Source organism: Kogia breviceps, chromosome 10 (genome assembly GCF_026419965.1).
Source record: "Kogia breviceps isolate mKogBre1 chromosome 10, mKogBre1 haplotype 1, whole genome shotgun sequence".
NCBI lineage: Eukaryota > Metazoa > Chordata > Mammalia > Artiodactyla > Physeteridae > Kogia > Kogia breviceps.
Genome location: NC_081319.1, coordinates 32,009,151 through 32,033,031, shown reverse-complemented (window position 1 = coordinate 32,033,031; position 23,881 = coordinate 32,009,151). Strand labels below are relative to the sequence as shown.

The 23,881-nt window shown below is 37.5% G+C and overlaps 1 protein-coding gene across 3 annotated transcripts in view; it reads right to left on the bottom strand.

Moving 5' to 3' along the window:
- Positions 1–3,127: 3,127 nt before the first annotated feature.
- Positions 3,128–23,881, bottom strand: part of DENND6A (DENN domain containing 6A) — a 55,505-nt gene continuing 34,751 nt past the window's right edge. For all 3 annotated transcript variants that reach the window (XM_059078049.2, XM_067043842.1, XM_067043843.1), the window contains exons 10-20: positions 22,794–22,916; positions 22,212–22,307; positions 20,067–20,161; positions 11,567–11,632; positions 11,414–11,478; positions 10,744–10,833; positions 8,462–8,515; positions 8,246–8,355; positions 7,577–7,679; positions 6,038–6,112; positions 3,128–5,568 (exon numbers count right to left, since the gene is read on the bottom strand). In XM_059078049.2, coding sequence (XP_058934032.1) covers positions 5,437–5,568; positions 6,038–6,112; positions 7,577–7,679; positions 8,246–8,355; positions 8,462–8,515; positions 10,744–10,833; positions 11,414–11,478; positions 11,567–11,632; positions 20,067–20,161; positions 22,212–22,307; positions 22,794–22,916 — 1,009 coding nt within the window. In that variant the 3' untranslated portion in view covers positions 3,128–5,436. The remainder of the gene's footprint in view (positions 5,569–6,037; positions 6,113–7,576; positions 7,680–8,245; positions 8,356–8,461; positions 8,516–10,743; positions 10,834–11,413; positions 11,479–11,566; positions 11,633–20,066; positions 20,162–22,211; positions 22,308–22,793; positions 22,917–23,881) is intronic.

Below are 23,881 nucleotides of genomic sequence, written 5' to 3'. Positions count from 1 at the left end.
ACTCTTAGAGAAAAACACAGGCAGAACACTCTATGATGTAAATCACAGAAAGATCCTTTTTGACCCACCTCCTAAAGAAATGGAAATAAAAACAAAAATAAACAAATGGGACCTAATGAAACTTAAAAGCTTTTGCACAGCAAAGGAAGCCATAAACAAGATGAAAAGACAACTCTCAGAATGGGAGAAAATATTTGCAAATGAAGCAACTGACAAAGGACTAATCTCAAAAATGTACAAGCAGCTCATGCAGCTCAATATCAGAAAAACAAACAACCCAATCCAAAAATGGGCAGAAGACCTAAATAGACATTTCTCCCAAGAAGATATAGATTGCCAACAAACACATGAAAGGATGCTCAACTTCACTAATCATGAGAGAAATGCAAATCAAAACCACAATGAGGTATCACCTCACACCGTCAGAATAGCCATCACCAAAAAAATCTACAAACAATAAATGCTGGAGGGTTTCCCTGGTGGCGCAGTGGTTGAGAGTCTGCCTGCCGATGCGGGGGACGAGGGTTTGTGCCCCGGTCCGGGAAGATCCCACATGCCTCGGAGCGGCTGGGCCCGTGAGCCATGGCCGCTGGGCCTGCGCGTCCCGAGCCTGTGCCCCGCAACGGGAGAGGCCACAGCAGTGAGAGGCCCGCGTATCGCAAAAAAAAAAAAAAAAAAAAAAAAAATGCTGGAGAGGGTGTGGAGAAAAGGGAACCCTCTTACACTGCTGGCGGGAATGTAAATTGATACAGCCACTATGGAGAACAGTATGGAGGTTCCTTAAAAAACTAAAAATAGAGCTACCATGTGATCCAGCAATCCTACTCCTGGGCACATATCCGAAGAAAACCTTAATTCAAAAAGATACACACACTCCAATGTTCACTGCAGCACTATTTACAATAGCCAGGACATGGAAGCAACCTAAATGTCCATTGATGGATGAATGGATAAAGAAGATGTGGTACATACCTTCTTTGGAAGATTACTGGAATATAACTCATCCATAAAAAAGAACAAAATAATGTCACTTGCAGCAACATGAATGGACCTAGAGACTGTCATACTGAGTGAAGTCAGACAGAGAAAGACAAATATCATATGATATCACTTATATGTGGAATCTAAAAAATGGTACAAATGAACTTATTTACAAAACAGAAATAGAGTCACAGATGTAGAAAACAAACTTATGTTTACCAAGGGGGAAAAAGGGGGAGGGATAAACTGGGAGATTGGGATTGACATACACACTACTATATATAAAACAGGTAACTAATAAGAACCTACTGTATAGCACAGGGAGCTCTACTCAATATTCTGTAATGACCTATATAGGAAAACAATCTAAAAAAGAGCAGATATATGTATATGTACAACTGATTCACTTTGCTGTACAGCAGAAACTAACATGACATTGTAAATCAACTATATTCCAATAAAACTTAAAAAAAAATTTAAACAGAACCCAAGCCTAGTGTTAACACTAGTAAAACGGAATGAAACCTATGATAATTAGACAACAATAATCTTAATTTGAAGAAAGGCATAGCGTGGTATTTAAGTAATGGGTAACAGAGAAAGGCTGGTGTTCAAAAGTCCAGAAATAACACTGGAGACTAGGATATAGAAGAATTCTACTGCCATCTTTTTTTTCTCAACATTTGTGCAACATGAGATAGGCAATGTTATAACCGCAAAATAAATGTTATAAACTTATTTCATTAACTAACCATCAACCTTAAACTTGCTTTTCTAAAAATTGGTTAGATGTGGGATATATTTTAGTAATCATGATGTTGTACCTTGTATCAAATGCTTTATCTATTTCAAACAAACAAGGAAAATTCTCGGAGCTCTATTAACAAATGCTAATTTCTATTGATATAATAATAAATACCATAATTCAACCAAGTCGTAGATGGCATATAAGTACTGTATCTTCAATATATGAAGGGATATCAAGTTATTAGTGATAATTTAGTCATTATTATGAGTTAACATATCTTGTTATTTAAATGACGCTCATCCATAATTAGAGAAGCTTTTTGCTTTCTGCAACGATCTGTTTTTTTTTTTTTTTTTGCGGTATGCGGGCCTCTCACTGTTGTGGCCTCTCCCGTTGCGGAGCACAGGCTCCGGATGCGCAGGCCTAGCGGCCATGGCTCACGGGCTTAGTTGCTCCGCGGCATGTGGGATCTTCCCGGACCAGGGCACGAACCCGTGTCCCCTGCATCGGCAGGCGGATTCTCAACCACTGCGCCACCAGGGAAGCCCCAACGATCTGTTTTTAAGGGGCTTCCCTGGTGACACAGTGGTTGAGAGTCTGCCTGCCGATGCAGGGGACATGGGTTTGTGCCCCGGTCTGGGAAGATCCCACATGCCGCGGAGCGGCTGGTCCCGTGAGCCATGGCCGCTGGGCCTGCGCGTCCGGAGCCTGTGCTCTGCAACGGGAGAGGCCACAGCAGTGAGAGGCCCGCGTATCGCAAAAAAAAAAAAAAAAAAAAGGACTAATATTAGATAGTAGTTAAAATTTTTCCCTATGCTAAAAGAAGAAAGTAAAATTCAGGTATATAAAAACAAGTGAGTTAAGTAAGTTATGGGCAAGTGAAAACAAAAGGACAAATTTTAATGGCATCTCTTCTAAATGTACCAATATATTTTACAGTATACTTTGAAGGATATTACCCAGTAACTTCAAAAAGGAGTAACGTCCAATATATTTTATTAAAAAATAAATTAAAATCTAAAGAACAGTATTATATACTAGCTACTTTCAAAAGAGAAGAGGAAGAAATGAAAGTAATTTGAGATTTAAGGTTAGAAAAGAAAAGGTAGCAAGCGGAGAATCTAACAATATCTTGATTATTAAGCTAAAAATTTTTCATCAGAACATTTCACAAAAATCAAGACACTAGTAGGAAGGATATGAAATCACTTAATTCTGTTTGTTAATAAAATGGACTATTCATCTGTTCATAATGAAGTAAACAGAGGAAGGTTTTCATTTAAATTAAAAACATAAGTTAGAAACTAAAAGGAATCCCATAATGCAAAGGTTTCATTTGCTCTACATTTTTTCAAGCATTCCAATCTTACTCAGAAATAATACAAGATATCCAAGGGCTTTAAAATCCAAGGCCTTTAATTAGGTTTTCAGTAATGACCATAAATGCCTTCTCAAAACCCCTTTCACTGAAAACAGAAGGCACTAGGCATTACATAACACCCTGAAAGCAGTGATTCCTTCTGATGCTGGTGAAGATACACATTAAATGGCAGGTTTTAGATCTTAATGTCTCCTCCGGGGGGGGAAAAAAAAAAAGACAGCTCTGAAAATCACACAAAAAATTAAAGTTACCAGTCTTTCTCAGGTTCCCAATGCAATTTTAAGTTATTTTTACAAGTATATAATTTGAAATTAATAGATAAACCAGGTAAGTATGATATGGTTTTCAACACGTGTTAGGTTTTTTGTTAAGTACAGTAAATATGAAGATAGCATTATTATGCTAATTGGCATCCTTTGCTTCTCTTTAGCTGTGCAAAATAAAGTTGAAATGATACATCCTGTAGTGGTATAATTTAAAAGATCCTTGATATGACACTAACAACCTTCAAACTCTGGTCATAAACTACATATAAATTGTTAGATTATTAAAATACACCTTTTTGAAAAATAATAAGATGATCATTTATACCTAAATAAGGTTTCCCAGGAAGATATGAAACACTTTAGCATATAAAAGTAGTTGCCCCTTTTCCATGAGGACAGCTGTTGTTTCACAAAATAACTCACGTGATTCAAGGCAAATGATTTCTTTCAAATGCCACATTCTCTCCATGACTTTGAGGTATGCTTCAAGAGACTTGTATCCATGAGAAAAGGGCACGTTTGGATAGAAGACCACAGTTACAAACACCAAGGACCCTTTCTTAGGTCAGGAGTGCCCTTAAGAGTTACATTAACAGAGAATAAGAGATAGCTCCTGAAGCCATTTCTTTTACAACCTACAACTAAATTTGGATATGTAAAGGATAATTCAAGACACAGCTATGTCATGTGTGCCTATTTTAAACAGTGGCTTCTTCAGGACACTCCTATTCAAACACTAATGAAAGAACCTTATTCTACCAAACCACAATCTTCTATTTTTGGCAAGGTAGTATAGTGTAAACAAAACAAAACAGAAACAAACAAAAACAACAATGACAAAAAACTAGCTATAACAGTGATTGAGGCAAAAGTTTCATGTCAAACAACAATAGGGAAAGTATTACCCTACCAAACAAATAATGCTAGAAATCAATCTTATAATCGCTCAAATGACTATCACATAAAAGTTTTAAAAATGCCTTTGAAATAAGAATAGTTCAGTTTAAAAAAGTAGCTGAGGGCTTCCCTGGTGGCGTAGTGGTTGAAAGTCCGCCTGCCGATGCAGGGGACACGGGTTTGTGCCCCAGTCTGGGAGGATCCCACATGCCGCGGAGCGGCTGGGCCCGTGAGCCACGGCTGCCGAGCCTGTGCATCCGGAGCCTGTGCTCTGCAACGGGAGAGTCCACAACAATGAGAGGCCCATGTACCACAAAAAAAAAAAAAAAAAAAGAAAAAGTATCTGATTATGAGGTTTATAATTAGAATGCCTTTGAAAATCAGAAAAGCTAATTAACTTGGGCCCAATTAGCAAAGAGGATATAAACTCTTCCATAATTAATACTAGATGTCTTCTTCCCTTTGGTGAAACTGAAATTAAATTTGAAACTGATATAGAAAATAATGAAATGAAACCTATATGACAATTGAAAAAAAAACACCAATGCCACTAATAATGAGCACAATGGGAGGCAAAAAACATATTTTTAAGCAATGATTACTCAAAAGAATGCCTTATAAAAAACTACATATCATAATCAAGTTAAGAAAAAGCTTCAAGACTAGCAGCTGGGCTTTGTGAAACACGCAGGACAACAGAAGGCACTACAAAAGCATTAATCACTCCTAACTATAAGTCTGACAGTTCAGTCTTTTCCTTCTTCTTAAGAAGATAGCCAGTGTGAATGTCATTTTTATATCCCCCTGAGTTTTATCATGATTGGGCAGAGAAGCACCAATTTAAAAAAATATCTGCAATGCCAGCACTGCAGTTTGGAATCACTTAAACTGATGGCCCCACAGGTCTCTCATAAGAGCACTTTAGAACATGATTAAAAATATAGAAATGCCTTTCGGTGTTTCAGTATTAAAGTGGAACCAACACAGATATCCATTTTTTTAAAACTAATGCACTAAAAAGGTCTGTTTATACAGTATAATCTTTCAACCCTGTAGCTAGCATTCACGGCTATTTTCCGCTCCGAGAGATCTTGGGCGTCTGGTTGAAGTGTCAGTATGCTTCATGGTGTACAATCCTTTTGGCTGGAAAATCCTGGCAAATATCATGTCATGCCCGTTTTGAGCAGTATGCCTTGTAGGTCCTCTGGCAATGCTAAAATAATTGCATCTATGTGTGTCCGTAACTTTTCCATAGTGTCAGGTTTCACAGGTAAATGCTCTCGATCAGCCTGCAACTATATAAGGAACATTTGGAATCATTTAAATTACCTTTTGAGGCTGTATTAATACAGTATATTCTCTAAATAAACATTTTAATGGTCAAAGATTTGGAAACTTCAGACTGAGACCAGAATTTACAGAATCTATAAAAAAGCAAAGAACATGACACTTTAACAATACAATTGCTGAGCTCAAAAAAAAACTTCATGTAAATTAATAGATAATATCAACGGAGACCATGTGGTATTAAATATAAGTCACAATGTTTTTTGTAAAGCTCTTTAGACTCCATGTAAATAACTAAAAAAAATATGGTTTCATTATGATCTGCTTGAGTGACCAAGTATTTTCAGTCAGATCTACCATCAACTGACCAATCATAAGTCCTCTCATTTAAAAATTTACTTCTGTGATACATTAAAGTTATCACCTCAAATAAGAGCAAAATAACTTCATAGATCTTTGGCTGCTTTGGCTACATACCAGCTTGTTTTTTAGCTTCAATACAAGGTCTACTGTTTCTACTTCTGTGTGTTTCTGGGTCCAGTGAAGTAAGTCCTAGAAGAATAAACAAATCTCACATCAGTAAATACTCAAAATAATAATCAAATCGTTCTATTTCAATAGGCAAGGCTACTGGGAAGAAAGGATGGGAAGGAAAAGGAGAACAGGGTATTTAACCCAGATATAGCATTATAGTATAATTCTGTACATTATAGTATAATTCTGTACATGATATTCTGACAATGTGAATCAGATACTTTTTGACATTAGCCAAAATGACTGTTTAATACTCAGAAGTAAAACACAATGGAAGAAATTCCTTTCTGGCCCTTTTAGATCAGTCAAGAAAAACGAAACTGGAACTTCAGGTACGATACTAACCCCCAACCCCACTAAGTAGTGAGTTATTTATAAGGTACATCAACTAACAGATCAAGGTAATTGTGAACATGAATATATTACTGGATACAAACTTTGCATCTTCAAATAAGCTCTTCCTGGGCTTATTTGTGGTTGCCTTCATGGTATTCTTTCTCTGAAAACCACAGTCACTGAGATTTTATGATTAGAAAGTTAACACTGAGGCTAGCCCACCTCAAGCTAAACGCAAATTGAGACTATCCTTTATATTTTTAAAAGTAGCTTAGGGGCTTCCCTGGTGGTGCAGTGGTTGAGAGTCAGCCTGCCCATGCAGGGGACGAGGGTTCGTGCCCCGGTCTGGGAGGATTCCGCATGCCACGGAGCGGCTGGGCCCGTGAGCCATGGCCGCTGGGCCTGCGCCTCCAGAGCCTTTGCTCCGCAATGGGAGAGGCCACAGCAGTGAGAGGCCCGTGTACCGCAAAAAAAAAAAAAAAAAAAAAAAAAAAAAAAAAAAAAAAAAAAGTAGCTTAATTTAAACTAGTCTGCTGACAAATTATAGAATATGAAAAAGTCCAAATACAGGAAAAATGTATTAGTAACTGGGAAAGGTGAATAATGCATGGTGGGAAAGATGCTGAGCTAGACTGCTTGGATCTGAATTCTAACTCCATCCAGTGGTATGCCAGTAAATATTTAACAACTGGTTCTCAGGAAAAGTTCCTGGTTTATACCATTTGTTAGTTTCTGTGGTGTAATTCTCCCTCTGTAGCTGATTTCAAGCTACCAACCTGAGATCACTGAATACAGAGCTGGGAAGAGATGCACACGGCTGGCTCTTGTGAGCCAGTGCAAGTGGGCTTGAGCACACTGCTGGTTCCATTACTTAGCAGTGATTGGATCTGAAGCAAATCACTTAATTTATAATCCTCAAGTGTCTCATAACGCAGATCATAACACACCTACTTCAATGAACTATGAAGATTAAAAGACTTTACCCATTTCAAGCACCTGCACAGTCCTTGGCACATAGCACATGATCTGGAAAAGTTAGCTATTACTATTTATAAAGTAGTGGATATGGATATAACCTTTCAGCCTCTATGAATAACTTTATTTTTAATAGCTGTTAATCAACACACAAACAGGCTATTTTCTAACCTCTTCACAAAGAGCTTCCAGGTGGAGTGCCTCCAGTTTCTGGGTCATTTCCTTCCTCCGGGTCTTGAACCAACCATCAAAATTTGGAGATTTTAGAAAATGCCTATAAAAATAAATTTTTAAAAAGCAAAGTTTGATTATGACTTAACTTCCTCTCCTCAATACTTTTTCTACCTATAGCTAGGAGAACCATGTGAAACAATGTAATTTTTTTAAAAAAAGAATATGTTGGATTTCCCTGGTGGTTCAGTGGTAAAGAATCTGCCTTCCAATGCAGGGGACGAGGGTTCAATTCCTGGTTAGGGAACTAAGATCCCACGTGCAGTGGGGCAACTAAGCCTGTGCGCCACACTACTGAGCTCACGCGCCTCAACTAGAGAGCCCACATGCCACAGCTACAGATCCCACAAGCTCTGGAGCCTGTGCGCTGCAACTACAGAGCCCATACACTCTGGAGCCCCCACGCCACAACTAGAGAAGAGAAAACCCGCACGACACAACTAGAGAGCAGCCCGCACACTGCAATGAAGATCCTGCATGCCACAACTAAGACCCGACGCAGCCAAAAAATTAAAAAAAAAAAAAAAAGAATATGCTTAAGCCCAGTTTTTTGTTTCATTTTTAAATAAAGCTCTATAGATGGATGAAATAGAAAAAAAAAGGACCAACCGGTAAAGTCCAATCCAATCGCCTTTTATTCTAGAGGTCAGCTGAGGTCCTGTTTTCTCAAGTGTTTTCATAAATTCTTCTGGAAGGAACTGTCTTAATTGGGGTGGACTCTAGAAAACATGACATACTGTATTTAAAAATTAAAAATGGATATATTCACATAAGTTAACTGCAGTTATACAACTCAAACAGGAATTTAACTGAATATATTTATACCTTCCATGGAGAAATGCTTCTCTGAAAAGGCATCAAGCTTGCCACATATCTTTCCTAAGTCCAAGAAAAAAAGTTAGTCAAAGTTAGGTGTTCTTACTCAGAGTCTTCAAAAATGTTTAAACTGACCTACTTAAAAAAAGTGGGCTTCCAAGTTTTTCATCATATGCTCTTTCAATGGACATCAACACCACCATCACTCGTCTCAATAGATACACTAAATTTAGATTGAATTGAGAAGACAGACTTTCAATAAAAATTTAACTAAATCTCAGAAAATCCAAAGAACTACCTATTTTTAATGATAATAATTAACCTTATTGAGTAACTGTGCCGGAAAATGTACTCAACATTTTACATGCATGATCTCTTTTTTTTTTTTTTTTGCGGTACACGGGCCTCTCCACTGTTGTGGCCTCTCCCGTTGCGGAGCACAGAGTCCGGACACGGAGGCTCAGCAGCCATGGCTCACGGGCCTAGCCGCTCCACGGTATGTGGGATCTTCCCAGACCGGGGCACAAACCCGTGCCCCCTGCATCGGCAGGCGGATTCTCAACCACTGCACCACCAGGGAAGCCTGCATGATCTCTTTTAACTCTTGCAACTATCCTTTGTGGCAGGTATTACTGGGAAACTGAGGCTTCGAAAGGCTAAGTAACCTGCCCAAGTTCACACAGCTTGAATTTGAATTCAGGTCTACTTGACTTCAGCCCATGCTCTTATTAAGCACTTAATTAAGTAAAGTTCACTTACTTAAGCAAGTTGATTTAAATGGGACAAAATAAATTGACATCTATAGACTAAGAGAGAATATTTTTTTCCCAAAGTATAATAGCAAAGATTTCCAGACTGCCCTCCTATAATATTCTTAGATAGATTTACATTAACAACTACACAAGTCTCTCTCTGATGCAGTCTCCAGACTAGGACCACATCATGGTACTGCCTTATATTGTGAGGCATAACTTTTAGTAATTTAACATGATGTTCCACTGAACTTCAAAAAATAACCATATCATCTAGTCAGGTATTTCATAAATATTTATTGAGTGCTACCAGGTGGAAGACTTGAGGAAAAGGTAATGAACAAGACAGATAAGGAACTACATCACGGAAGTACATTCTCACAGATATATCAAATTGTGCTAAAGAAAATAATATCAGATTTCAAAACTTCTGCTCTTTCCATTATAGTAAATGCAGATGATAATGGCAGCTACCTCATAGAGTTGTTAGGAGAATTAAACAAATTGTTGGTCCCTAGCGCCAGTGCTTGGCAGTCTTAAGAAAGCACCTGCTTAGCTCTGCATAGTGAAGTTCTTCCCAGTGAAATCTATTTAGCCCAGACCATGATCCTACGGAGTTGCTATTTAATTCTTTAGAAGGTATAATCAGGGCTTCCCTGGTGGCGCAGTGGTTGAGAGTCCACCTGCCGATGCAGGGGACACAGGTTTGTGCCCTGGTTTGGGAAGATCCCACATGCCACGGAGCGGCTGGGCCCGTGAGCCATGGCCGCTGAGCCTGCGCATCCGGAGCCTGTGCTCCGCAACGGGAGAGGCCACAGCAGTGAGAGACCCGCGTACCTAAAAAAATAAAAATAAAAAAAATAATAATCAGTAAGCATGTTTTTTCACCTGCACAGTATCCTGGGAATGCAATATTGGAAGTCTTGGGTATGCTCTTCAAGGAATAGGTACTACTGTAGGATCTTGGACTAATAATAGAATCCTAAAATGTTCAACCTCATCTCTACCCCAATGCCTCCTTCAAGCAGTTCAAGCTTTGTCCTGATACCTCAGACGAAATGGAAATATGAGCATACAACATCACTGCTTAAAACCTCCCCATCTGCTTTGGGAACACAATCTGACTTTCTTAGCATGAAATAAAAAGTATCAATCAAAAAATAAATAAATAAATAAATAACATCAGAGAAAGAAGCTCCAGTAGAACATTTTAAGGTGCATAATTCAATAATTATATATAATATTTCATAAAAATTATCTCATTTAAGATTCACAACAATCCTGAAAAGTCTTTAGGAAAAGTGTAATCAGCCACATTTTACAGATAAAGAAATTGAGGGTCAAAGAAAGGAAGTGACTTACCAAATTACACAGTTAATATCAGAACAAAGAATTCAGGTGTCTTGCAAAGGGCTCTATTTTAATCACTACACACATGAGCAAGCAAAACAATTTAAGATAAGATTTTGATGGATGAAAAAAACATTCATGTGCCTTTCAACAAATCATTAAATTAAGCAAATACATATGCTAACTTACTAATGGAATGATGAAGCTTTGTGTCAGTTCCAAAAAATAACGTCGGAGAATAACGCTTTGAGCCTCAGAAGGACGCTTCTGTTGTACACCCTTAAAAGAGGAAAATAATGAGAACCTACACTCTAGTGTCAGAGAATACAAAACAATGAATGCTTACAGAAGTTTAGCTAACATATAAAAATGTATTTTACTTGACAGGAAAAAAACCCTAGAACTTCATCTTGAAGTAATTTAATGTGAAGTTCACTATGCAATATCCTGTAAAAAATCCTTAGAGCAAAATATAAGACATGCATTCCATACTTTAAAATATTAGCTCACAACAAAGATTATATTTATTTCATACTTGTTGTATTAATAATATTTACATTTTCCAAAAAATGCTAACTATCCTATTAGTGTTAAGCTACCTCATAGTACAGTCCACAACTTTCTCACTATAACTCCTAAGTTTTCAGGAAGATTGGCACTAGGTTGGTAGCTGCAGTCCCATATTTCTAGCCCATAACTGCTGCTACATTAGTCTCCTGATTTTCATGAAGCTTTGGTTCAAATCCAGAGTCCAGAAAGACCTCTTTTCATATTATCGTACATAAGGCACATGTTGTTTTACTGGATACTGCATACCTGAGTAAGGAAATTTAAATTAATAATATGAGCAAGTAATTACCTTCTGCAATTGTTTCATGATTTCTTCATCTTTATTCAGATATGGCTTATAAGAAGTATAAACTCCTAAGAAGTAAAGAAAAGAAAATAAGGTAAGCAGTATGACCCATTTACCCATATAGTATATGTTTCAAAAATTAATAAAAGTCAATACCAGGTTTAGAATCCAGAGTCTTTAGGTTCTTCAATTTTTTCACTTTAACCTGCTTAGGAATTTCACCTGAAGGAAACATCATAAAGATTCTTATAGTTATTTGAATTTCACATATCACAAAACTGGAATTTTCTAAGACTGATAATCCACTAACTGTTATTTACTTAGTCAGCGATGTTGTAGCTAAGGTATTCTTAACATCAGTGAATATTTAAGACTTTATTCCTAGTACTTTAAAACTGGATAAAGGGAACACTGGGCTATATAACAGCATTACAAAAACAACTGTGTAAATTATATAAAATGGATATTTCATCTTTCATTAATATATATCATTACTTTAAAATTTCCCTTTTTGTCACTCAACTTAAAATTTAAAATCTTTGTGCTAACTATATGAAACACGAATAAGATACCATTTTGAATATGATGCCAAATATAATACCATTTAAGAGTAAAGAGAACTGAAAGCAACTCCTAAGTTAGTATGCAGATGTAGTATTCAAAGATTTTTTTTCTGGTACCTCCCCAAATTCTGCTTCTGCAGTGTAGAAACACTGCCACCAGGTGGTGATAGTGGAAGCCACAACCACAGGCCTGAGCCACAGGTGGACTGGACTCTGGACTCCTAAGCAGGGATGCTGTGTTGCACAAAGGAGTATGAAGTAAAAGAGAAAAGATTACAGGATGAAATGTATGCATTGTTGAATACTGCTCCTGGGTAGAAAGAAAATCTGAAGACATGTGCAGCAAGGAAAGAGAAGAAAGTGAGCTACTGTAGCTCTGTGGAGGAGATTAAAAACAGAAGGCTTTGGGGACAGACTGAGAAACAACAGGAAAGAGTCCAGAAACACTCAGGTTTCTGGAATGTTTCTGATTTATTAGCTCACAGTTTTTACACTGTCAACTTATTCTATATATTCTCACATACTAATTCATTTTTTTGGCTGCATTGGGTCTTCGTTGCTGCACGCAGGCTTTCTCTAGTTGCGGCGAGTGGGGGCTGCTCTTTGTTGTGGTGCACGGGCTTCTTATTGCAGTGGCTTCTCTTCTTGAGGAGCAGGGGCTCTAGGAGCGTGGGCTTCAGTAGTTGTGGCACACGGGCTCAGCAGTTGTGGTGCACGGGCTCTAGGCACGTGGGCTCAGTAGTTGTGGCTCGCGGGCTCTAGAGCACAGGCTCAGTAGTTGTGGTGCACGGGCTTAGCTGCTCCGCGGCATGTGGGACCTTCCCAGACCAGGTATCGAACCCGGACCCCCTGCATTGGCAGGCGGATTCTTAACCACTGCGCCACAGGAAAGTCCCCCACATACTAATTCTTATGAGAATGTCTCTCATCTTGAATGTTATCTCGCAGTTTTGCTTTCCAGAGTTCAGAGTAGCTTTTCGTCAGATTTGTAAAACTTTTTTTTCTTATAGTGCAGAATTAATACATATTTAACTATACAGATAACTAAATTCAAATCACTATCTGCCTCTGCCTCTGACTCTAAGAACCCAAAGAACATCATATGTCAAAACCACACGCTTTGAATAAGTCTAAACATTTCTGTGCCTACTTTGTTTCCTTCTGCTCTAGATCACAAAGGACTTGCAACTCCTGTATCCACCAATGCCATTTATTATATATTATGTCCTGATATTCACTGTGCAGAGGAACCAAATATCAGGGAGGAGAATAATTCAGCAGTAAGTTTCATATATTCTTTACATTCAATAAGTTCTAGATAATAATGAAGATATATAGTGATCCGTATCAAATTTTCTTTTTTTTTTTTTTTTTGCGGTACACGGGCCTCTCACTGTTGCAGCCTTTCCCGTTGCGGAGCATGGGATCCGGACGCGCAGGCTCAGCAGCCATGGCTCACGGGCCCAGCCGCTCCACAGCATGTGGGATCCTCCCGGACCAGGGCACAAACCTGTGTCCCCTGCATTGGCAGGTGGACTCTCAACCACTGCGCCACCAGGGAAGCCTCATATCAGCTTTTTTGGAAAGGCAAAGACAAGAATACTACCTGCGCAGCAATCTTCACTCAAACAATTCCCCTCTGATTCAAGGGACCTCATTAGGTGTAAGATGCATACTGAACTCTAACCCTAGCCACCATAATTCTTACACTGTAGTACATAATAGACATAAAGAAAACTAGTCATAAAGATACATTGTCTATTGCCAAAAAAAGTTAAATGGTATTTGTCAAATAAGTCTGGAAAATAAAATAAGAATGCCAGAAAATGAACTGAAGTCTTACAATTACAGATATTTTAATTTAAAAACACTTATTCAATGTCTGTTATGTACATGCACATAAGAGAGGGGTTTAACATTATTAAATTAATAATGTTCTGCACCTCTGCACATTTGCATAAGAATCTACATTTAGGTCAAATGGTTTACCTTTGATTAAATCATCAAACCCAATTTCTGGTTAGAAATTCAGTTTATAATGTGATCCAATATACACTAGTAGAATTACTTTCTCTTTGAGGAATACTTGTTCAGTACCATTATCCTAGCATTACATTTCTTCATTTAATAGGATTTGGGTGAATTAAAAATAGGTATAACCCATAAGAAGTAATCCCTTTATAGCACGAGGAATGATCCCTCTGCAGGGTTAAAACTATATAAAGCTATGAACTTCTGGGCCCAGGAGAGCAAAATCTCAGTTCTGCTATGCCTTCCCTGCTGGTCCTACAGAACATACTTTTTCTGCAGTTTTACTGACCCTCTCAGATAGTCTTGAATTCTCAAAGCCAGGATCCTAGGCAGAGGTGCTGTGTTTCCTAACTTGTGTAGCATATGCAGTGTTCCTAGTCTTGCGATCAATGGGCAGAAAAGAAATATATCCCAAGATATATGCCCAGTACTCATAAATTAAAAGACAAATGGATTTTCATGAATGTGATACCAAAAACAGAGACAATAAAAGAAAATATTGATAAATTGGACTTCATCAAAATTAAAAACTTCTGCGCATCAAAGGATACTATCAAGAGAATGAAAAGACAACCCACAGGAGAATATATTTACAAAGCATACATCTAATAAGGCATTAGTATCCAGAATATAAAGAACTACAACTCAACAAAAAAACCAACCCAATTAAAAAACAGGCAAAGTGGACGTCCCTGGTGGTGCAGTGGTTAAGAATGTGCCTGCCAATGCAGGGGACATGGGTTCGATACCTGGTCCGGGAAGATACCATATGCCGCGGAGCAACTAAGCCTGTATGCCACAGCTGGCTAAGCCTGCGCTCTGGAGCCCACGAGCCACAACTACTGAGCCCATGTGCCACAACTACCAAAGCCCGCGCACCTAGAGTCCGTGCTCCGCAACAAGAGAAACACCGCAATGAGAAGCCTGCGTACCGCAACGAAGAGTAGCCCCCGCTCACCACAACTAGAGAAAGCCCGTGCACAGCAATGAAGACCCAACAGAGCCAAAAATAAATAAATAAATTTTTTAAAAAACAAAAACGGGAAAAGGAGTTGGAAAGACATTTCCCCAAAGGAGACAAAGAAATGGCCAATGAGCACATAAAAAGATGCTCAACATTACTAATCATTAGGGAAATGTAAATCAAAACTACAATAAGATACCACCTCACACCCATTAGGCTACTATCAAGAAAACAGAAAATAACAAGTGTTGGTGAGGATGTGGAGAAATTGATACCCTGTGTACCACTGATGAGAATGTAAAATGAAAACAGTATGGCAGTTCCTCAAAAAATTAAACATGATGACTATATGGTCCAGCAATTCCACTTTTAGGTATACAGTTGACCCTTGAACAACATGGGTTTGAACTGCCCGGGCCCACTTATACACAGATTTTTTTCTTTTTTTGATGAATATATACAGTATTACAAGATTTGCAGTTGGCTGAATCCACAGATGTGGAACTGTGGATACAAAGGGCCAACTATGGGAGTTGAACATCCTCGGATTTTGGTATCTGTGGCAGGTCTTGGACCCAATCCTCTGTTGATACCAAGGGATGACTATATACCCAAAAGAAGTGAAAGCAGGGACTGGACATATCTGTACACCCATGTTCACAGTATTATTCACATAGCTAAAAGATGGAAACAAGCCAAGTATCCATCAACAGATGAATGGATAAGCAAAACGTGGTATATACATATGATAGAATATTTTTCAGCCTTAAAAAGGAAGGAAATTTTGACACATACTACAACATGGATGAACCTTGAGGACATTATGCTCAGTGAAATAAGCCAGTCACAAAAGGACAAGTAGGTAGAATGCCACTTACATGAAATATCCAGAGTAGTCAGATTCACAGAGACAGAAAGTAGAATGGTAGTTGCCAAGGGTGGGGGGGGGGGGGGCGGGGGGCGGGGCGATGTGGAATGAATAGGGAGCTACTGTGCAATAGTTTCAGTTCTGCAAAATGAAAAGAGTTCTGTGGGTAGATGGTGGTGATGGCAGCAAAACCATGTCAATGTACTTACTGCCACTGAACTGTACACTTAAAAATGATTAAGCTGCTAAATTTTATGTTATGTATATTTTACCACAGCTTTTTAAAAAAAGGATTAAAATTATAATACATGCTACAGCATGGATGAATCTTGAAAATGTTATGCTAAGTGAAATAAGCCAGACACTAGAGGAGAAATACTGTATGATTCATAGAAACAGAAATTAGAATAGAGTTTACTAGGGGCTGGGAGATGAGAGGAATGAAGAGTTACTGTTTCGTGGCTACAGATCTTCTGTTTGAGATGATGCAAAGTTCTGGAAATGGATAGGGGTGACGGTTGCACAACACTGTTAATGTACTTAATGCCACTGAATCGTACAGTTCAAAATTGTTGGAATGGTAAATTTTATGTTAAATATATTTCGCTATAATAAAAACAATTTTTTAATAAGTGGGAAAGAGTATCATAAACATACTAAACTTAATGAAATTTTGCACGTCTGTTAAGACCTGTGCTCAAACGACACCAACCAGTCCCAGAAATAGGAACTATAGTCTTGCTCAAAATTATTTAAATACCCCTGGTGTCATTGTTCACAACGTATCACCTCTACTAATTGAACAAGGACCAAACTGAGGACACTGACTCTCTCTACCATCCACTCCTCAATGACCACTAAGGATCTACACAACATGTTTCCATACAACATCATCACTCTCCTATAGAAAAAGTGATATCTTTTTCTATATGATATGGTCCAAATACTCTGATGACAGAAATAATCAGAGGGAACACAGCATCTCATCCCTAAAATAGGCTGCTTAAAATAAAGTGTAATTAATATTCCATATATGCCCTTATGCCCATTTTGAAAAATAAACTCAGGAAGTGTCCGCTCCCCTCCCTTGGTCCTAGGTCCTACTTTTAAATGGTAACTTCACCTGTCTGAAGCGGATTCTCAGGGCAGCAAAAATATTAGCTGTCAAGACAGCATAAGAAAAGAATATCCCTCATGGATAAAGATGTAAAAATCCTCAAAAAAAATTAGCAAACTAATAATAATAATAAAGGACTATACATCATAACGGAAAGGGATTTATTTAAGGAATGTAAGGTTGGTTTAACATAAAAAATCAATTAATTTAGTATACTGTATTAATAAAGGACAAAAAGTACACAATGATCTCCACAGATACAGAAAAGGCATTTAACAAAATTCAACACCAATTCATTATAATCTTTTTCAACAAACTAGGAACAGAGGGCTACTTCCTCAACTTGATAAAGGACATCTGTGGAAAACCTACATCTAACATCATAATTAGTCCTGTATATGGAAAACTACAAAACAATGCTGAGAAAAATAATAGAAGATCTAAACAATGGAGAGACATTCCAAGTTCCAGGAATGGAAGACTCAGTATTTTAAGATGGCAATTCTCCTCCAAACTGATTACATATTCCTTATGTAATCAACACAATCCCTAACAAAATCCCAGTTAGCTTTTTTGTTTTCTGCCCAGTTGGCAAAAATTGGCAAAGTAATCCTAAAATTTATATGGAAATGCAAAACACCAGAATAGCCAAAACTATTCTGAAAAAGAATAAAGCTGGAAGACATATTTCCTGATTTCAAAACTTACTATAAAATTACAGTAATCAAGAGGTTGTACTGGTATGAAGATAAGACATATAGATCAATGCAACAGAAACAAGAGTCCAGAAATAAACCCTTAAGTTTATGGCCAACTGATTTTCCAAAAAGGTATCAATGCAATTCAATGGCAAAAGGATAGTCTTTTCAAAAAAGGATGTTAAGACAACTGGATATCAACATGCAAAAAAAGAAGATTTTATACCCTTACCCGACGTCATAAACAAAAATTAACTCCAAGTGGTTCCTAAATGTAAGTACTAACACAATAAAATTTTTTAAAGAAAATCTTTGTGACCTTGGGTTAGGCAACAAGTTCTCAGATAAACATCAAAAGCCTAATTCATAAGATTAAAAAAATTGATAAACTAGGCCTCATCAAAATGTACTTTTGCACTTCAAAAGACATCCTTAAGAAAACAAAAAAGAGGGCTTCCATGGTGGCGCAGTGGTTAAGAGTCTGCCTGCCAATGCAGGGGACACGGGTTCGAGCCCCGGTCCGGGAGGGTCCCACATGCTGCAGAGCAGCTAAGCCCATGCACCACAACTACTGAAGCCCGCACACCTAGAGCCCGTGCTCTGCAACAAGAGAAGCCACCACAATGAGAAGCCCGCACGCCGCAACGAAGAGTAGCCCCCGCTCGCTGTAACTAAGGAAAGCCCGCATGCAGCAACAAAGACCCAATGCAGCCCAAAATAAATAAATTTTAAAAAAACATAAAGAGAAGTCAAATACTGTGAGAAAATATCTGCAAATCATATATCTGAAAACAAACTTGTGTCCAAAATAAAGACCTCTTACAACAAAATAAGACAAATAACCTAATTTTAAAATGGACAAAAGATTTAAATCAACATTTCATAAAAGATACACAAATGACTAATAAGTAGATGAAAAGATGCTCAATATCATTAATCACTAAGAAAAAGCAAATTAAAACCAGCATTTTAAACCCACTAGAATGGTTATAATGAAAAAAAGAGACCATATCAAATGTTGGCAGGGACATAAGGAAACAGGAACCCTCATACACTGCTGGTAAGAATGTAAAATAGTGGGTCACTTTGGAAAACAGTTTGGCAGTTTCTTAAAAAGTTAAACAGACTTATCAACCCATGCTACTTTACCAGTGATCTTTACAAAAGTTCCTCTACTTACATCCCCAACAGAAAGCCTTTTCTTATTGGAAAAAGACAATAAACAGTAGTCTACTATATTACGATTAATCAAATAGTCTAGATTAATAGGAAAAAACCAAGAAAGTAAATGTCAAGATTAAATTAAGATTTTAAAAAAAGCCTTTCCATATCTTCTCATAGATGAAACTCCAGTGACTGCTGTGCTCTGAATTATCAGACAGAACACTAATGAAATGGCAAGGGACCATGACATTTACAGAGTGCCATAAGTCAGATACTGTGTTCAATCCTCCCAGCAGACAAAGAATTGCAGGCTTAAAGAGGCTTTCTGCCTAAGGTCACACAGATCTGACGGCCAAGGTAAAGTCCTTTGCCCTTTCCTCTATTTCATAAGGTTTCTAAGGATTTCAGTCTAAGATTGAGTTTAATATTTGTAAATAATATGATTTAAAATGTTATTCCCTAATATGTCATCTAGATTTATTTATATTCCAGAGGGATATTTTATAAAATAATCATATTAAATAATGTCTTAAATATAATACCCATGTACACCAAAGGAAAAGTCTTTAAAAGTAACACATCATAAAGTTATTAGAAATATTTTAGATAGCTCACATCTCAACTATGCCCATGGAAAATTCAGGAATGTCCAGTGAGAAAATGTCAGAGGTACCATTAAATTGTCATCCAGGTTAACAAAATTGCCAACTTCAGAATTCATTTACTCATTTAGTAAACATTCATTAAACAGCTACCATGAACAAGGTACTACATGTCTTTTTTCAAGGAAAGCACAGCCTTTTGACCACTTCCTTAATCAACACCAGTGCCATAGAAATGTATAATTCTTGTTTGGAGTCCTAGTTGAGAATTTTGTGTCAAATTGATTAATTCCAACTTTCTATAAGGTTTTATTCAAGCAGTGTTGGAAAATCCTGTTTAATTGGGCTTATACATATACAAAAAGTAGCTCAAATTTTTGAGGTTTCATGAAACCTCAAAATAATTCAATGTTTAAAACACTGTAGGTGCATTTTTTTGGTAGGTGGACACGATGGATTATACATATAAGAATCTGTATATTTTAGTTGGAAATTATGCTCTTCTCCAAAGGCTTTTATTCAAGTTGCCTCAAAGAAGGTTGCCATCAACATAATTAAAAAGTAACGAAGCAGTGAAAACAAAGAGGAAGAAATAAACCTGCTCATCCACCTTACATACTAAAAGGAGAACACCAAGTTTATACTTTACCTGCAGGTTTAAGGTCTCCTATCCGAATAATGTGTGGCCAGTGCTGGAGTGTTTTTGCAAAAAAAGGGTTGGTTACTCCTAATATGACTGAGGGCCTACATTAAAACAAAACAAAACGAAAGTGAGGAAAAAATGAATGTTCCATCAGTTTACAATTTATTTTGAGTGAACTACTGTTTACTCAAAGATTACTAAAGATAATCTTTTCCTTCATTGGTACCATATATCAACTACATTCCAGGCACCATTTTTAGCACTAGGTATATAAAGATGAAAAGAACAGTCTTTCTAAAAGCACACAGGAAAAGGGGTATACATAACCAATTATGATACCAGAAATTAGAATACAGTGAAGGTGGTATAAAATGTACAATTATTACAAAGGAGAAACTATGTCTACCAGGGGATTAAAGGACAGTCTCACCAAAGAGATGACATTTGCACAAAGATATGAAAAATGAATAGGAGGGTTTTTTTGAAGGATAGTTGATATATAACATGATATAAGTTATGAACAGGAGTCTTTTGCCAGGTGGATAACGGAAGAAAATGTTATGCAGGAGAATGAATAGTATGTGCAAAGCAATGAAGTGAGATCACGGTCTGTTTGTAAAACTACATATAGGTCAGCATTCCTAGAGCACAAAGCAGGAAGAATGAACAGTCAGAAATGAAAGCAGATGGGCAGATGCTGACCAGATCATTCAGTACCAACTTAATGTGCAAAGAAATTCAGATGTTCTCTTGTAGGCAAACAGAAGCTACTAGAGAACTGAGTGGAGGAATGCTACATGAACAAAAATGCACTTACTAGAAAGATCACTCTGGGGGAAATTTGGAAGATGCTCTGCAAAAAGGGGAAGAGGTTTGGGGAAAGCAACAGCAAATACGAGACAGACTGAAGGTAGTAAGCTAGGAAGAGAGATCTGGAAAGAAGATAACAAATGTTATGAGAGATATTTTAGGATGTTGAATTGACAGAATTCGGTAAAACTTCACGTGGAGTACATTTAAGAATGAGAAATTTATGACAATTTAGGTTTTTGATAACTAAGTGAAAAGAAGCACCATTCATGAAGTAGGAAGAGGCATGGAACTAAGGAAGAAAAGAAGGAGACAAAAAGAATTCAGTTTGAACATGTTTAGTTTTGGGTGCCATTAAGGTGTCCAGGTGGCAATACGATAAAAAAGCAACAACAAAAACCTGGACAGAGGTTGAGACCTTGCAAAGATTTGAACTGGGAAGATAAATTTCAGTCATCAGTATATAGGTGTTAACAGAGACTGTGGGTACAGATAAGACTGTACAGAAAGAAATATCAGTCTGAAATCAGAACCCAGAACACAATACTGGAGAACACCAACATTTAAGGGGTTGGCAGAGAAAAAGAAGTCTGCACAGGAGACTGAGATGCACCACCAGACAGCCAGGTGAGACAGTACCAAAGATTAAAATGTTTTCAACATCAATAGAGTAAGTGTTACAAGAAAGGGAAGGCAGGAAAAACAGGGCAATAATGTGCCCTCAGGTTCAAGGCAGTGAGAAAGGTCTTGATGACTTTGGCAAGAACTTCAACGGAGATGAAGAAATTAACCTGCAATGAACTGAGAAGCAACCAGGAAACCAAGAAGTAGAGAGGGTAAATGGAAATTTTTGTTGTTATTCTAGAAACTTAGCTATGAAAAGGAGGTGAACAACAGAGCAGGAACTAAAGGGGAAAGATAAGATATTTTTTCCCCTTTTACAGATTGGGAAGAATTTTTATATATTTATGCTGATTCAATGAAGAGGGAGAAGGAAAAGGAAGTTATAGAGCAAGAGATAACTGATGCTATAAGGGGTCCTGAAGTAAAGAACGAAGACAGAAGTAAAAGTAGTCAGATAGCTATTAAATTAGAGGAATTAGCTATTTAATTAGTGGAAGACAATATAGCTTCCACTAACAAATAAGATCATTCAAAGAAAATAGGATAATGACTCTTGAAATGTGAAATTATTACCAGCAGCTCCTCAAAACTTCCTTTATAAAATCAATCTGCCAATAAGTTCAAAATTTAAACTTTTCAATCCTTACCAAAAATAATTCTACATAATTTGGTTATAAAGGTAATACTTGGTCAATAAAAGTTATTTTGTTTACTCACGGGGCTTGAGTACGGGTGGTATATTCTTTGAATTCACTATCATGAATAGTGAAATAAGGTCGGAAATCACTGAAGTACTTTAATGGAGAAATACAGCTGTAGAGCAAGAATAACACGTAAAACAAAGGACAGAAATTAAAGGCGCTACTCAATAACTATAAAACATCTATACACAGAGTTTACCCCAGTGAGATCATCTATCTATAACTCATTTCAGGAAACCAGAAAGACAAATGGAAAAATGTAATGTAGATGGCATACCAAAAACACACTGGATTTGGGGCAGAAGACGGGGTGAAATTCTGGCTCTATCATTCATTAGCTACATGCCTTTTACTAGACACTGACCATTCACGCAACTGATTTTTATCAGGTGCTAACTTTATGTAAGTGAATGAATGTGCTTATTGCCCAGAAAGACAAAAACATGGAATCTGAATTAATTTTCTCATCAATAAATGGTGCTATAATGAGCACTACCTTCTTACAGGATTATTGTGTAGATCAAGGCAATGAGTGTGCAAACATATCACAGGTGGTAAACTGTTGCAACTATCACCATGAGGAACCAAATATACTCACTTAACAAGTGCCAATACAGTCTCTGACGACTCTGATGGTGACGGTGCCATGACCACGAGGGGCTCACCCAACAGCACCAGCTCCCAAAGCATCTGACTATGAAGGAAAACTGGGCAGAAACACCTGAAAGGTGTTTACGCAGCAGAGACACTGTTATTTATCCATCCCTGTTTTTTTTAAGTTCCCATATAATCATTCTAAAAACTTCACATTGATACAGTTCTTCCAGCTATGTGTACCTTGACCTGATATACAAATTCGTTTAGAATATGGTGATGCAGGCTTCTCTGGTGGTGCAGTGGTTAAGAATCCGCCTCCCAATGCAGGGGACACGGGTTCGAGCCCTGGTCCGGGAAGATTCCACATGCCGTGGAGCAACTAAGCCTGTGCTCCACAACTCTTGAGCTTGCGAGCCACAACTACCCTAAGCCCGCGCACCTACAGCCCAAGCTCCACAACAGGAGAAGCCACCGCAATGAGAAGCCTGCGCACTGCAACGAAGAGTGGCACCCGCTCACTGCAACTAGACAAAGCCCACGTACAGCAATGAAGAACCAACGCAGCAGGCAAAAAAAAAAAAAAAGAAAAAAAAAGAATATGGTGATGCACATAGATATAAGTTCCTTTACCTACACAAAAATATATAGCAATTTTACTTGTTCCAAGTTTTACAAAATTAAATGTAATATATTGACACACAGAATGGCTAACAAACGATAAAAGCATATAAAATAATTATTAAATTATTGTACCATATAGTACATCTAGTTTATCAATATTGCTGTTACATTTGAATTTCTATTCTATTTTGAAGGAAACAAGAAAAATTAATTTTCCAAAGGATGTTTACTGGATGTACTTAATTTCAAAGCCAATGCTTTCTATATTAAAGAATGAGGAAAACAAATCACAAGGAGGTGTTCTAACGCCAAACAACAGAATGCTTTCCTAAGCAGATCCTCCCCCTACAGAAATGTTGCATATTTTTACAGTAGCCCTGGAATTAGGCAGAAGTCTATAGGACAAAACTCTGGTACATTACCTAGCCTAAGTTAATTTGATAGCTTTTACTTATTTAGTAATTTCCT